Here is a 17,309-nt window from a genome sequence, read left to right as displayed (position 1 = left end):
TACTTACCACTCTTACTACCTTTTCCTTCACTATCACTTTCTTTATTTATATTCTTTCTTTATATTCTTTTCTATTATATATCTGCTCTTCAGTCTTCTTCTTTACAAAGCTCATACAATTGTATGCAGAATTGTGCACAGAAGTATTCAGATAAAACTTTCAAGCTTGGAATTTATTATTTTGGGTGTTTATTATACAAGACCTAAAAACATTCTAGATCCCCAGCATATAAGCATCCTTTCCCAGAGGCCTACACCTCCTATTGTTAATAAGTTCTTTGTTAAAACTCTCACTTTCCAAAATAGATTCTAATTCATTTTTATGTTCAGATTTTTGCCTGCCTCTTGTATATTTATATATTTACTTCCTTTTCTATATCTCTATTATCCACAATTTTTTTTTCTTTCTCTAATATTCTCTTTTTTCTGCCCCTCAGATTTCTGTCCCAACATATTCTTCTTTACTTCTCAATGTGAAGTTCTCATACTGTCCTAGTAAAACTGCCCGCAAAATGCAGATCCAGATATTTGGCCGGAACTGAAGATGATTAGCACTTATTACATATCACAAGGTGATAGCATGTCACCTAGCATGTTCCCAAATTATCAGACATGTAGAGGAATTTTTAAGTGCATGTAATCAAAGGCGTGGGCATGTAGGGGCGGATTAAGGGCCGTACGTGCCAGGTTCTGAAAATGATCAGGGGCCTATTGTAATAAGTGCTGATTGGGTGTGGTCAGGTCCATGTGGGTGTGTCCAGTGCTGTGTGGGTGTGGTCAGGTCCATGTGGGTGTGTCCAGTGCTGTGTGGGTGTGTTCAGTGCCGTGTGGACATGTGGTCCTGCTACATTATCAGTCCCACCAATGTCTCCCTATCTCCCAAAATACGTAAAAGTAGAAAAACTACATAAGTTTGTGTGGAAAATAGAAATACAATTTTAATACTTATGATTTGTGACTGAAAGTGTGATCAGCTGCCATGATAATGAGCTTATTTTTATGTAGAGGCCCGAGGCTGTGCTTCCATCTGCCCCATTGTTAATCTGGCCCTGATAATGGTAACTATGTCCTGGTTAAGCATGACCGTAACTCTATACCTCATGCATGTAAGTAAATTAAAAATAAACACTGATACCTAGTGGAGGCAAGATTTGAAATATTTGATCAGACATAAAAGAAATTAAACTGTAAGAAGCAATTGGTTAATTATTGATACATTCTTTACACAGATGCACCTATGTCATCATAATTAATTCCAAATTAGACAGCATGCTGTAAGAAATACCAAACCAATCTACACTGATAACATTTAAAGGAAATGAAGAGGTGATTTGGTACAAAGCTGCAGAAAACTATTTATAAAATTATATTTTTAATACTCTGCGACAATACATGTGCATACATTATCATAATCATTACAGTCAACAAAACAAATGAATCAATTGACTTTCAAACAGTTTCACCAATTCAATTCAACAATATTGCAGAGATATCTATTTTATTCATGAATTCATAAGTGCTACTTAATATCCTCATAATTACTTATTATGCGTAGTAAACCAATGTTGTCAGTTTTAACAATGATTGCTATGTAAATATTCCTTCCCTGTCTGTTATGTAAACTTCAATTTTCCTCATAGTGAATTTTTCCATGACATATTTCACCTTTGGCAAGTAATTAATGAACCACTCAATTACAATAAACATTTCAAAATAAACTTGTCTATACACGGTATATTGCCAGCTAATAAAGCTAGATGCGACATCAAAATTACATCTGATGTACTAACAATTAGATAATTCTTCAGAGATCTGTTTTTTTTATATTGCATTTAGAAATAGGGAACAAGTTAAGTTGGAGAAAATAAGTGTCAGACTATGGGGCTTATCCATGATAATCAGTTAATTATATGTGTCCAGAAATAGACATCTGCTTTTGTAAAATTTATTACGCTATTGTCAATATGGATTTTTATTAATAAAATTTGTAATAACTATTCTCTACAGATGAGCATGGAACCTTGCGTGCTCCTGACCGTGTCCATGTGCTCCCAAACCATACAGGCCACCCACACCCTTATTTGACAACAATCATCCTATGTTATGGTCACGTTGGGGAAATCGGATGAGCGCCATCCAAGTTAGAGAACTTTGTTGTTTGTACACTGGTAGTGTTTGGAGCCTTTTAAGAAGAAGAGAGAACTCCAGAAACCTCTCTGGGTGTATTCAGATTAAAAATATCCTTTTATTTGTTATTAGATAACATTCAGTCCCATAATATTATGTAATTTTGAATAATTTAAAATTTATTACAAATTAAATCACAGAAATCTACAACTGGTTCTAATATTTATGTAATACACCATACTGTAGTATATAAATTTGATATTGGCATGTAGAAAATTGGCATAAATCTATTACACGTTTCACAGTTTCACCGCCCACTTCCTCAGGCTCGGTTATGCTAATATTTGTTAATTGGATAAAGATGAAGTTCAGATGAACGTGCTTGTTCTGTTAGGTCACAGCATCATCGAAGTCACTGGATGCCTCTATTTGGATGTTCAGACCAGTGGTCGAATGAGCTATATATCACTGCAGGTCTAAACATCCAGATACCATAAATATCATGTGACCTCAAGGCAGAATAACACCAGTGTAAATAGGACAATACCTACACAGTGGTGCAGTTACTTGCTATTCCTAACAGCTCAACATAGAGACTGACTTGTACATAAATATAACCACAACATTTCTCAGCATTATGATTTACCTTTTGCCTGTCCACAGTGGAGACATTTTAGAGCACTATACTGAAATCACGTATGTTAGCATGAATTCTATAAATTCATTAGAAACCAGCGATGGATGAAGTTGAGGCAAAAACAAAGAGGTGTCCCTTGTCCCTAGTAAACTGATAGGCTGCATTGTCACAAATATGGTTTCAGTCTATAAAATAACAGCCTCAACTATGTGCTCTGTGTAGGCGATGGCTACACTTTAGTACTTGGCAAAGAAAGTAGCGTCATCTGCTGAAGTCTTTCGTCTACACATCTCTGTTTGTAGTTTGGAGAAAGGATGATTGCTTTTCCAAAATAAAATCTTGAGAGATTTAACGTTTTAATTTCTTTGCATAATATAAGGGTAATAGAACTTAGGACAAGGAAAGAAAGCCAGGACCCCAGACACCGAGTTCTTAAAGCTTTACAACATGAGAGCGCCTGCAGAATGCGCATTCAGGCAGCACCTACCCTTAGTGATAGCTGTAATACAACTTACATACTAATTGAAGTATTTTAATATTTGTAACATAATATGTTATATATTTATATATTTTAAACTCCTTATAGCACTTGGCAATGTACATAATGTATGAACTGTGCATTTTCATGTTGGTGGTCATATTCACAAAACCATGTGTCTTTATAATAAGTAAGCTAAATCCAGAATTTTGTATAATAGCGACTATACTTGGAAAGAGAAGAAAAGTAGAAATTTGGTTTCAGTGGTGCTTCATACACTTTCTTTCTTTTTCTTCTTATATAAAGTTATGTTCTTCTGAATTGAGGAAGTATTAAGCTGAATTTGAGTTGATAGATATTTAGATCGATCGATAGGTACATACATACTGTACATACATACATACATGCATACAGTACATCAGCCATAACAATAACATGGCAGGATAAGTGAATAGCATTGATTACCTTGTTATTATGGCACCTGTCAAGGCATGGAAAATATTAGGTAAGTGAACATTCAGTTCTTGAAGTTAATGTATTGGAAGCAGGAAAAATGGGCAAGCGTAAGGATCTGAGCGACTTACCAAGGGCCAAAATGTGATGGCTAGATGACTGGGTCAGAGCATTTCAAAACCGGCAGGTCTTGTGGGGTGTTCCAAGTATGCAGTGGTTAGTAACTACCAAAAGTGGTCCAAGGAAAGACAACCGGTGAACTGGCGACAGGGCCATGGGCACCCATGGCTCATTGATGTGCTTGGGAAGCAAAGGGTAGTCCGTCTGGTCCAATTCCAAAGAAGAGCTATTGTAGCACAAATTGCTTAAAAAGTTAATGCTGGCTATGATAGAAAGATGTCAGAACACAGTGCATCTCAGCTTGCTGAATATGGGGCTGCGTAGCCGCAGACCGTTCATAGAGGCCATTGACCCCTGTCCACCATATGCACCTACAGTTGGCACTTGACAATCAGAATTGAACCATGGACTAATGGAAAAAGTTGCCTGGTCTGATGAATCAGACCAGGCCTAATGGTCGGCCCAGTGCATGTGCGTCATTTACCGGGGTAAGAGATCAGCCCCTGTATGTACACTTTATCATGAACAATTGAAGAGCACAGTTTTTACAGCAGAATCCTATATTACCATTGTAAAAATGTGTCTATACATTTTGACCATTTCCAACAATTTATAAAGCATCAATGTTTTCTTATGCCACTTTTTCAATACATTTTTTTGGAAAATGTTTGATTTGCTTAAACCAGGCATGAACCATTACTTTCTATGAGGAAAGCATTTTAATTGAAGTCAGTGGAACCATAGGGGAAAGTGTTGTCAAAGAAGGCACAGGAGTTGGAGACAATGGTCTTGAGTCAGAGGTGGATGGTGCTGCATCCACTGCTGCGGCTGTTGGTCTGTTGCCAGAGTCGCGGCTGCAATAATATGTAAATGCTAGTGTCAGCCTACCCCTGGTGCCATAGCCTGCGTCTGAATGTGCAACCTCTGCCCCGGTCGGTGATTCTTGACACGCCACCATCAATGCACCATTGTGTGCATCATCGACACGTGCACCCGCCCTATGGCAAGTGCAATTTCTCCATCTGAACATGGCCTCTGTGGCTGTGCATTCTCACTGACATGCCTGTGACACTCCCATAACACACCCATGAGACTTTTTTTTGCATTCACTTAAGGCCACCTCGTAGTCGCCACCAGGAACGCCCATCACTTTGCCGCCACAGATCTGATACCGTCTGACCCGATTGATACAGAAACCTCTATGCGTACACTATGTATAACGCATGCGCCATAGGGGTTTCCAGAACTTTTCACACATGCACAGTTGCAAATAATTGCTAAAGTACGTGAACATCGCTATTGCGTTCAAACTGCGTGCACCCCTGAGACAGGCCCAATTTATTGTTTCAAAATACATGTAGATCCAGGTCCATATTTCCGTGTGACTGTGGTGATGTTTTCAGCATGTGCCCAACATTTTCCATTCCAACAGCTTTCCTTCTATACAGGTGTCTGCCAATAAGGGTACATGACATAAGTACATCACTTCCTTCTCCATTTAGTCTTTCTTTCCAATGCCAGACTACATCATATGGCTTTGTCGGTGGCAAATGTTATCTCATCTATAAGGATCATCTATTAAGCTGTTAATTTTTGGGCAAACCACACAAAATTCTTTTTTTTTTTTGTGCCTGTGAATTAAAATAGCGGTGATTGATGGGAGCAAACATTTTATTCCCTTTGTAGGGTGGAAATGAGTTTATTGGGGTATTCCATGCTGATTACTGGATTACAAGTGACATCTGAAAATAATGTTTCACAACAATAAACTGTAAATGGCACCTCATACCGCTTTTCCACTAAAAACCCGGGTCCGACCTGGGTTTTCGGACATGGTTCCAACCTAGGTCAGACCCAACTCAGACCCCGTTTACACTACACCTTTGACCTGGGTTATTCCCAGGTCACACTGAACCCGGGTCTGCCCTGCTAAATTTGTGAGGTCATAAAAAGTGGGAAGTGACCACTCCACAACCACCAATCAGCTTATTTTAGCCAGGTCCGATAACCCGGGCCATGCCGTTTACACTGCACCATTACCCAGGTCCATGCTGAGTTCGACAATGGTAGCTACCTGGGTTGGATTCCTGGGTCACTTGACCAGGGTTATTTTTCAGGGAACCTTTTCCACTGAGCCGCAACCCGTGTAGACTCGGCAATAACCCGGGTTATTGCAGCAGTGGAAAAGGGGTATCAGTCTGCCCAATGATCCAGCCCCTGCTTCCCCGTTCCTCACCTGCTGTGTCTCACTCTCTCCTGCTGTCCCCATATCATGGTTACACACTAGATGATGTACCCGATCTGTCGCTCCAATCCGCAGGATCAGATGACATATCATCTACTGTGTACCCAGCATTACTATTTCTGGCGCAGAATGGTGAGGTCCTCTGGCTGAGATCTGTCCAGTTGTGATACATTGACAACCGCTGGAGGGAATCGGTATTAAATACAGCCGAATGTGAGCCCGGCGGACCTAATATTGACGCCGAAAGCTAGAAGATAGAAGATCCCGACAAGGCAAGTTTTTTTCCTATTGCTAACCCTTTACCTCCCCTCCCTTAGGGGTGCCTGACCCTAACCTCCCCCCCTAGTGCCTAACCCTACCACCCCCCCCCGTAAGTGCCTTAACCTATCCCCCCTATCTCCGCAGCCTGAACCTAACCCTCCCGGGGGGGTGCCTAACCCTAACCTCCCCCCAGGGGTGCCTAACCCTAACCCTCCCTTCCCCTAGCTTAACCCTCTCGGGGGGGGGGTGCCTGGCCCTAATTCCCCACCAGGAGCCCCTAACCCTCCCCGCCCGCAGCTGTCCGCACCCGGGGCCCAGCTTACCTTAATTCGGTATGCAGGGCGTCGGGCTCCTGGCGTAGGTCTAATGACAGGCATCAGGATTTCAACGCCTGTCATTAGTACCCTGCTGGGATTTGAGAGTCGGGAAGCATATTGACTGCATCCCCGCTGGAGGGGCAGTGTGCAGATTGGCTCTCACTGCACATGCATGTAGGAGACAGGATGGATTTTACGAGATTATTATATAGATTATTATTAGTTGTCGTTTTATGATCATTATTAATAACTTTTACTTTAAAGGTGTAACTAAAAATCCACAGTGCTTTAAAGGGTAGCTAAATGGTAAACTTGATGTACACCTGTGCATGCATTGAATGGTTATTTAAACATATTTACATAATAGTATGCTTTGTAAATAACCTTTAATGAACTTGATTACTGCTGATTGGGGACAGAGGGCCTGATTCAGAGCCGGACGCTCTGACCAGAGCGCTCGCTCTGAATCAGGGCCCTCCTACCCAAAAATGGAGCGGCCTCCTGGCCGCTCGTATAGCTGTGGGTGACCACCCACAGCTATAGCGAGCGGCCATGATGATGGTCGCGATGGTCAAGACCATCGCGACGATTGGGCTTGCGACGAGACCCTGCGGTAGGGTCTCGCTGCTGCAAGCCCTGGAGTGATTTTGGCTCTATCAGACCCAAAATCACTCCCACTGACATCATTACTGATGTCAGTGGGGCCGGACTCAGACGGTAGGCGTTCCCATGGGAACGCCTCCATCTGGCAGGCAGGGAGTTTGCTCAGAGACACTTGAAAACCTAACTACTTATCGGCATTTCAACAAGAAGCCAGGGAGAAAGCTCACCCCGGACAAGCACAACCAGAAGGCGCACAGCGTGCAGCAGTTTTACATTTCATTCTGCTAGCCGCTCACTGTCGCCCTTGCTGCCGTCAGGGAAAGGTAGGGTAAGTCCACCGGGGCTCCGGATCCTTTTCTATTATACGGGACTCCCAACTGACATATACTCCACTAAAAGAGCTATAAACATCTTACCATTCATGTTTTTATATGTAGCGCACTTTGTGTCAGACATTGCCGGTCTAATTTAACAAGCTTTTTATTTTGTTACCATCTGTGTACATTTCATTTCATTGATACAGTTTATCATTTCAGTTATTGCCTGGCTATACTGTATCATAGTCTATCCATTTAGGATTGTTCACAACACGCTTAATAGACACATGTTCTTTATTACAAGCGCTTCTATATTGTGGTCTTTCCACCATATGCACGCCCCCTGCAAGTGCTGAAAGGAGCACCCACAGTCCACTTGCTGATATGCAAATTGAAGATGTCACTGTTGAAGTACAACAGGATGAGGATACTGGTGTAGCTGGCGCTGAGGAGGAAGTTGGCGACGAGGATTCTGATGGTGATGTGGTTTGTTTAAATCAGGCTCCGGGGGAGACAGTTGTTGTCCGTGGGATGAAAAAGCCCATCACGGTCATGCCTGGGCAGAAGACCAAACATTCCACCTCTTTGGTCTGGCAATATTTCTATCCAAATCCGGACAACAACCGTCTTGCCATATGTACCATATGTAAAGGTGAAATAAGTAGGGGTAGGGACGTTAACCACCTAGGAACATCCTCCCTTATACGGCACCTGCAGCGTTTTCAATTAAAGTTACTGTCAAGTTCAGAAGCTTTGGCTAAGACCGTAAGCAGTCCAGGGACACCTAAATCCCGTTGTCCTGTTGTATCCAAGTGCCTGCAAACCACACCGTCAACTCCCTCCTCGTCAATTTCCTCCTTAGTCAGGATCGAAAGTAGTCCTGCAGGCCATGTCACTGGCATGATTGACTCTCCTATTCGGGATTTCTCCGGAGGATCCTGCATTGCTACGCCTACTGCTGCCGCAGCTGCTGTTGCTTCTGCTGGGAGTCGTTCATCATCCCAGAGAGGAAGTAGGAACACCACTACTTTTACTAAACAATTGACCCTCCAACAGTCCTTAGCGAGGAGGATGAAGTACGACAGCAGTCATCCTGAAGCAAAACGTATAACTGAGGCCTTGACTGCTATGTTGGTGTTAGACATGCGTCCGGTATACGCCATTAGTGCAGTGGGATTTAGACAATTTATGGAGGTAGTGTGTCCCCGGTTCCAAATCCCATCTAGATTCCACTTCACTAGGCAGGCGATACCGAGACTGTACAGAAACGTCAGAAAAAGTGTCCTCAGTGTCCTGAAAAATGCAGTTGTACCCAATGTCCACTTAACCACGGACATGTGGACAAGTGGAACAGGGCAGACTAAGGACTATATGACTGTGACAGCCCACTGGGTAGATGTATCACCTTACGCAGCAACAGCAGCAGCGTCACCAGTAGCAGCATCTCAGAAACGCCAGCACGTTCCAAGGCAGGCTACGCTGTGTATCACCGGTTTCAGTAAGAGGCACACCGCTGACAACCTCTTAGAGAAACTGAGGGAAATCATCGCCCAGTGGCTTACCCCACTTAGATCTCCTGGGGATTTGTGATATCTGACGCCACCAATATTGTGCGGGCATTACATCTGGGCAAATTCCAGCACGTCCCATGTTTTGCTCACACAATAACCTTGGTGGTGCAGAATTTTCTGAAAAGCGACAGGGGCGTGCAGGAGACGCTTTGGGTGGCCCGAAAAATTTCTCGCCTCTTTCGCCATTCAGCGACTACATGCCGAAGACTGGAGCGCCAGCAAACACTCTTGAACCTGCCCCATCATTACCTGAAGCAAGAGGTTGTGATGCGGTGGAACTCAACCCTCAGAGGATGGAGGAGCAGCAAAAGGCCATTCAAGCCTATACATCCACCTATGACATAGGCAAAGGAGGGGGTATGCACCTGACTCAAGCGCAGTGGAGAATGATTTCCGTGTTGTGCAAGGTTCTCCAGCCCTTCGAACTTGCCACACGTGAAGTCAGTTCAGACACTGCCAGCTTGAGTCAGGTCATTCCCCTCATCAGGCTTTTGCAGAAGCAGCTGGAGAAAGTGAAGGAGGAGCTAAGATGGAGCGATTCCGCTCGGCATGTGGGACTTGTGGATGAAGCCCTTCAATTAATACTCTGTGAGGATGAGGATGTTCACAACACTGAAGAGGGTGAGGAATCGGTTGATGAGGAGGATGAAGACGACATCTTGCCTCCGTAGAGCCAGTTTGTGCATGGACAGATTAATTGCCAGCTTGTTTTGTGGGGGCCCAAACAAACCAATCATTTCAGCCACATGATTGATTTGTTAAAGTGTGCATGTCCTGTTTAAACAACATAAGGGTGGGTGGGAGGGCCCAAGGACATTTCCATCTTGCACCTCTTTCTTTTCTTTGCATTATGTACTGTTTGGTGCCTAGTTTTTCAAACTGCCTGTCTGCCACTGCAGTGTCACTCCTAGATGGGCCACGTGTTTGTGCCGCCCACTCGTATCGCTTAGCATAGTCATCCAGCTACCTCGGTGCAACCTTTTGGACTAAAAACAATATTGTGAGGTGTTCAGAATAAACTGGAAATTAGTGGAAATTAATGTTATTGAGGTTAATAATAGCATAGGAGCAGAAAGACCCACAAATTCTGTGATTTTAGCTGTTTTTATGCTTTTTTTAAAAAAAATACAGATCCAAAACACAAAACCCAGAACCCAAAACACGGAAGGGTGGTTTTGGCAAAACCAATCCAGATCCAAAACACGAAGAAAGATCCAGATCCAAAACACAAAAACATGAAAAGTGAGCGATGCACACCTCTAATATACACACACAGAGATGCCATCAGAAATGTTTTGGCCCAGTACAACCGAATCATGCAGGGCCCCCCTAAATCTTTGTGGTACTGAGCTCTATAGTAATAGCTCAGCCACTATGGCTTTGATAGTATAATTGATCACCAAGTGTTGAGTGAAGAAGAAAATTCTCATTGAAGTGCCGGATCATCAGCACCACCGTACCGAGCCCCCTTGAGAGCCAGTACTCCCCTGATTGTGGCCCTGTTATCTATCTATATTCTAAATAAGACAAAGGTCACACATAGTGCACCAGTATTACAATTATTGCATGTAAATGGTTTAAATTTAGCTTAAACTATGGGTTTATAATAGTGTCATTTATAGTATTTAATGTAGGATTAGGTTATTCAGACTAAAAGGGTCATATTTAGCAAAAGTTTATGCAGATGTGATAAATATTTTTCGCATAATTTTGCAACATGAAAATTAATATTCTCACACAAATGTACTATTTATCTCTTGCCAGGAGACGGCCTCTGATAAGAGCCCGTCCTGGCAAAGAGCTGCAAGTAGTGTGATAGCGTAAAGCTAATCACACTGCTTCCTGGCTCAGGTCCTCGACACACAATGCAAGGCCGTCGGCCGGCGCTTACATCACCGGGGCAGATGGAGAGGGATCCGGAGGATCCTTCTTTGGAAGAAATTGCAAATTAACAATTTACTAAGCTTCACCTTCCGGAGATTGGTGAATCCAGCAGCGCAGAATCCCCCCCAAAACCTATGGGGGCTGCAGTTGCAAACAAAAATGAAGTGACACTTAAATGCAATGGTTTTATAAATGCTAACTGAATAGAAGGTCTGACTAGGCACAGGGTAAGTCCCTTACTAAATACAGTTTTCTACTGCACAGCTGGAGAATATTCATTATACAGACTCATACAATGTTCAAGCAAGGTTAGTCTTGTTAACCTAAGTTGCAAATAAATAAAAAAACATTTCCCTATATTTTGCAGTATCACTTATATAGTTTAGCTCATCGTGAATTGTCTACTTATGGCTAATAAATTAAATATTGATTAATTGAGAGTATACATTTGCACTACACCATCTGTTTAAATCCAATATCAAGCATGGGCTAGTGGGGAAATGTTAGAAATACATACAGCAATAAGGCAAATGTTGGTTAAGCAAATTTTTTTTTTTTGCTGGTATCACTGAAGGAAAATAAAGCAAAGTAGGAGACAGTGGTTTAAATACTCTGTGGACTTGTTACCCGACAATATGTAATCTAAACTGGGTCTGTCTGACATGTGTCATATCTATCCTCATTGGGTTCTTATTCATTCAAACAACTAAAGAATATGAATTTGTCAATTAGAATTATGTGAAAACCTGCTGTAGCATACACAGTCATTAATCAGATACAATAATAAGAGTATATTTCTATATTGCTAACATTAAATAAATATAAATAAGGGTCTGTTGACACAACTTGACAGTCATGTTGTATACAGTAGTAGGAAATGTTAGTAGGAAATGCTCCAACAAAGAGTACCATGAATTGATAAATAACCAATTTGTTGTTCCACACATTTTTGTACTGTACAATACCGTGTTCAAAGTTTTGCAAAAAGCAAATGCCTACAGCATACCTCATAACTGTCCAAAATTCAACGGGATAGTCCTGCTTTTCGGACACTGTCCCAGCAGTGGGCCGCAGTGTCCAGTGTGTGGAGGAAGGTTGGGGGTGCATTTGATCACCGCTGCTGTGCATAGCATAGCAGCGGTTGAACACTAGGTAGTTGCTGTGCATATGCACACAGCGCCTAAACAGTGCTGGAAAGAGAGCCAGGGGGCAGCCCAGCCGCTCGGGGAGCACTAGGCACACCTCCAGGGTGACGGACCATGACTCCTTTTAGGGTATGACCACGGAATGAGATAGACCCCCTTCCGTTTGTGTACGATTACGTCATCAGCCAGTGTTCAACGTCATTCCCTACCATCCAAGTGGGCATAGAGGGGGAATATATTCCTGTGGCGAGTGAAGCGAGCCACCGTGCCCGCAGCGTGACACGCCTGCAAGGGGCCACATTTCTTATTTTTCTGGAAAGTGTGGACAAAAACATCCACTTCCGCCCTCACTCACGTCACTTCCAGGTACAGCTACTGAAGGGGTTTTATACTCTTCCATATGACCACCTTCTGTGCGCACATGTTTTACCGGTATAGGAAGTCCAATTGTTGGGAGGTATGCTACATTATAATGTATGTGTCCACCATTATTCTACAGCTTAAAAGGCACAATTCTTGGCTATGACAACTATACAATATTTTAGTATTTTATGGAGCAAGTAAAGTAGCCTTCAATTTCCTTACATAAATTAAATTTCTGCATGTTGGAAAGCCGAGACATTTGTCTGCTATGGTATAAAGATAATAAGGGTTGCGCGGTAGTCAATCAGTGCAGGTGAAGATCTCCTTTTACATAATGAGCAGGAAGAATGGAGGGATGCACTGTACCACATACCTTCCCTATGATTACATTATCAGAATTGGGAACAATGTTTTCTTTCAAATGTATCCATGAAGAGTTTAGGTCCTGGTCTTAAAAATTACTAACTGCTTAGTATCATATCATTATTACTGCAATTCTTATTTTTTACCATTTTTTCTTCTTTTTTCACAATATGCAGAAATAAAGCTTTGTCCAAAGAAAACACAGTAAAATAAACACATATTAAAACATTGCATAGAAACCATATACAGAAGACAGGAGATGTGTTTGAAAAATGACAGTTAGGAGCTGATTGGTAGGTATTTTATTACTCTTCAAGCCTTAGTACATCTACCCCTTTAAAGACTGAAATAAATATATCGACAAACCATTTACATAATATAATATATAAGGATTTCCATACTAAATAGATGACTTGCTAAAAACATTTGAACACAATAAAAAATAATTCATTTTTAAAATACATTATTATTAGTTTGTTGTGTTTTTGTTTTTTATTATAAATATGTACATTTTATTCTTTCAAAAGTCTTCTGCTGGGATTGTCCCTCAGTTCTATCTTTTGGCGACAAGTTTGTCACTTTTCTACTACCTATTATCTTTCATTATCAGCAGAATGGGCGATTCTGGGGCTTACTCACCCATCCACCAGACTGTCCCATGGTAGTAAAAAATTGTTACTTATCATTTCAGTGGTGGCTAGAAAATGTATATTACACGTGTGGATTGAGGAAGACCCCCCAATTATGCTCTTATTTCAAGCCAAATTATTATATATCTTCCACATAGACTGATAGAAGCTACCACGCCAGGGCTGGCTCTACCATTCGGAAGCTTTAAGCAGCTGCTTAGGGCGCCGGTATCGGGGGGTGCCACAGAGTCTGCCTTTCACAAAATGATGGATATCTCTGAGAGAGACATTCTTGTTGTACTAAAAGCAGGTGGTGCCTGTGAAACTTCTAAGATGCAGCCTCCACACTTGAGGATCTGGAAAGTGTTTACTGGTGGCAGTGGGTAGGGCAGTAGGCTGAATTTGCCTAGGGTCCCAATAAACCTTGTACCGGCCCTGCACCTTGCACAAAGACACAAGCACTGAGGGGTATATAGACTTAAAATCTCAAGACACAACTTAATAAATGGTCTCACTCTACTGTACTCAGTGGTATGAGAGCAGACAGTTGCTGGGTGATACAATTTTTCTTCTCAAGCTCCCCTGAATATTGGTGCTCCGGTCAACCATGGCTGATCCGATCTGCACCAGTACAACTTTACTGTTGGACTTGTCCTCTTTAGATTATATTCTTGGACCAATTTACTTGTATTATCCTGTCACCTGTTTTATGTGCTGCCTGTCTCCTATTATTGTTTATTAGGCTATTTGTTATTGCATTGTTATTTTCGGATTACTATATCCTGCCATGCCTATGTATGTTTATTTCATTCTATGCTCTATTAATAAAAATACTATTAAAAAAAAAAGTAATCTGCATACAAATAGTAAAGTAAAAAAATGTACCTGTACGACTTCTTGATTTCATCATGAGTTGCCCCTTTCTCCAAGCCAAGGACTTGATACAAAGCTTCTCCTGAAGTGGATAAAGAACGTTGTCTTTGTTCAGACATCCTGACCTAGAATAGTGCAGACAAAATCAGACCCTACACCACCTTTTTTTTGTGATCATAAACCATAAATAAACATTATTATTGAATAGCACATGACAAATCTAGCAAAGGAATGTTATGTCTGAGCTCAACTTTTAACTCAGTCATGAATGACAACTTGTAAGGGCAGCACTCACTTGTAAGGGCAGCACTAACTGAAGAGAACTGCAATCTCCCTTATTACAGATGTCGCTTCCATGTTAATTGTGAAGCAAGCTTATATTAAAATGCCCTGCAACTACCTGCCAAAGTTTCAAAGTTTATCATTACAGAGAACAAAGGAGATGAGCAGGGCAGCACAGATGGTGTAGTGGTTAGCATTACTGCCTCACAGCACTGAGGTCATTGGTTTGATTCCCACCACAGCCCTAACTGTGTGGAGTTTGTATATTCTCCCTGTGCTTGCGTGGGTTTCCTCTGGGTACTTCGGTTTCCTCCCACACTCCAAAAATATACAGGTAGGCTAATTGGCTCCCAACACAAATTAACCCTGGTGTGTATGTATGTACATATGATAGGGAATATAGATTGTAAGCTCCTCTGGGTCAGGGACTGATGTGAATGGCCGAATATTCTCTGTAAAACGCTGCGGAATATGTGTGCGCTATATAAATAACTGGTAATAAATAAATAAATGAGCAAAGATGTGGCTAAAGTTCACTCACATCAATTTTTTTGTGGCAGAACAGGACATTTTACAGAGACGCAAAGATCCCATGCTACAAGGGGGATTCAATTAGGAGCGGGGTTTACTGTGCGAGGAATAGCTACATGTATGGGTTTAATGTCTAGAGCTATTCATTTAATATGCATTTTCTCCAGGGGGTAAACCATGGGTTAATGTATGCTCAAACACATATTCCTCACAAAGTGCTGGTACTGTATCTATGTGTTTCCTCACGTGTTACAATGCAAAGGCTGCATTGTAATGAAGAGTTTCCTTACAGCTTCTGAGGCTGCGAGGAATACAGTATCCACCTTCTGGGATCTAGCACGCTGGGTTCCTGCAGCTAACTGAATAGAGCAGTGTGTTCAATTAACTGCAGGGTAAACCCCGAACCTAACTGAATTCCATCATTCCCTGTAATACTATTCCATACTATTTATAAATCCATATTCTAAATTCAGAATGTATAGTCTATAAGCAGGAGTGGATTTAGGGGTCAAGTCTCTCCTAGGCACAATATTAATGGCTGCCCCTCACCCTTCAATTTAATTATTTGCATTATTAGTTTAAAAGCATTAATTTGGTAATTGTCACTACAATACAACAATAACAAAACAAGGCATTAACTATGCCATTTCATTTTACTTTCAATCATGTCCACATATTTACTTTCTAAGATAGTTTACAGGGGCATCCGAATTTGCTTTAAAGCAAATTCGGACTGACAGTGATAAAACATGGCGTAGTATAACAGGAAGTTGCGCCCCTATACACTCCCCTCATGTGCCTAATGGGAAATTCACCTCTCTATACGTGGGGGAGGAAAAGGGAATATCTCTAAGTAGACATTTGACAAGTGCACTAGGAGCACTAAAAAGCAAGTCTAATAGCTTATTAGTTTTTAAGTACTGTAGTCTTAAATATTTTGTCAATTATGCCCTGTAAAATAATATAAACAGATTAACTACATGAAAATGTCTGCATTGGGCAATAAAATCAAATTAAATAAATCTAAAGTATTAAAACATACTGCAATCTGTAATCCCTGTTAAAATAACACAGATATACTTAGTGTACCAGCAAAATGACATCTAGTACAACAGAGCTGGCTATATATACGCGTACATCAATCTGCTATTGTAAACAGAGAGGTTCTCCCTTTGTGTAGTACTCTACCAGTCAAACCTTATGAGCCTTAGGGAAATCTAAACGCAATTATAGGTAATAAAGTTCATTATTCATTTCCTTTCTGTTTCATGTTTTATAAACTGGCTTAAAGCTTAAACGATTTAGCATCAATTCAATTTATTCCTAATGTTTCCTACTTTTCTTTATGAAGGCCAATAAATACTTAGTCCAAGTCACTGATATGGTCTAAAGCTTTCTGTTGTTGAACACGAAGAGGTTTATAAAACTCTGAGTCACGGCGAGATATTGATGTATTAAATAAAACAATTAACTAATAGGCTGTGATACATTACTTTGTAACCTTAAATAAATCGTGGGCATTACCTAGTCCCTGTCTCATGGTGCTTTCGACTGTAAGAAACTAAATCCATCATTTATAATTCATCATGGACGGTAATCAGTTTCCTGACAATAAAATACTTGTATTGTGCAGTATTCTGTCTCAGTACAGCCTGTAATGGTGCATACACACCTACCGATTTTAAAGTGCTATTCAGCAATAACGATATTGTTACCGTTATTGTTTAAATCGCTCTTTAAAAATGACCCTACCAACTTACCATCGACCAACGATGCGCGGCCACGTATAGACGATAGCGATATGGTCCTTCGGACGTGCATGCCGGTCAACTTGCCCGATATCGAGCAAGTTACTATAGGGACCCGCAATCGTTGATCGCAGGTCGCTATAGTCAACGGTAAGTATGTGGTGTGCTGGGTGACCGATATCAATCACCCAGTACACCAGGGAGGGTGCATAACGATCTGTCAGCGATATCATATTGCTGACAGATCTCTACGTGTGTACGCGCCATAAGAGTTTACCAAACGGGTGATTATAGTGCTGTGACAAACACAACAGGTGGGTTGTTAAATGATGGAAAGTAATTTTTACGCATTAAAAGAAATC

General features: G+C 41.4%; 1 protein-coding gene across 1 annotated transcript in view; it reads right to left on the bottom strand.

The window, feature by feature from the left end:
- DNAJC5B (DnaJ heat shock protein family (Hsp40) member C5 beta) overlaps nt 1–17,309 on the bottom strand; it is a 78,062-nt gene that overhangs the window by 59,066 nt on the left and 1,687 nt on the right. Inside the window, exon 2 of the mRNA XM_088469361.1 lies at nt 14,399–14,511. Coding sequence (XP_088325487.1) covers nt 14,399–14,505 — 107 coding nt within the window. The 5' untranslated portion in view covers nt 14,506–14,511. The remainder of the gene's footprint in view (nt 1–14,398; nt 14,512–17,309) is intronic.

This window comes from Taudactylus pleione, unplaced genomic scaffold (genome assembly GCF_031769625.1).
Source record: "Taudactylus pleione unplaced genomic scaffold, aTauple2 ptg000090l, whole genome shotgun sequence".
NCBI classification, from domain to species: domain Eukaryota; kingdom Metazoa; phylum Chordata; class Amphibia; order Anura; family Myobatrachidae; genus Taudactylus; species Taudactylus pleione.
The sequence above is the reverse complement of the archived record's forward strand: the minus strand, read 5'-3'. Positions and strand labels throughout refer to the sequence as shown.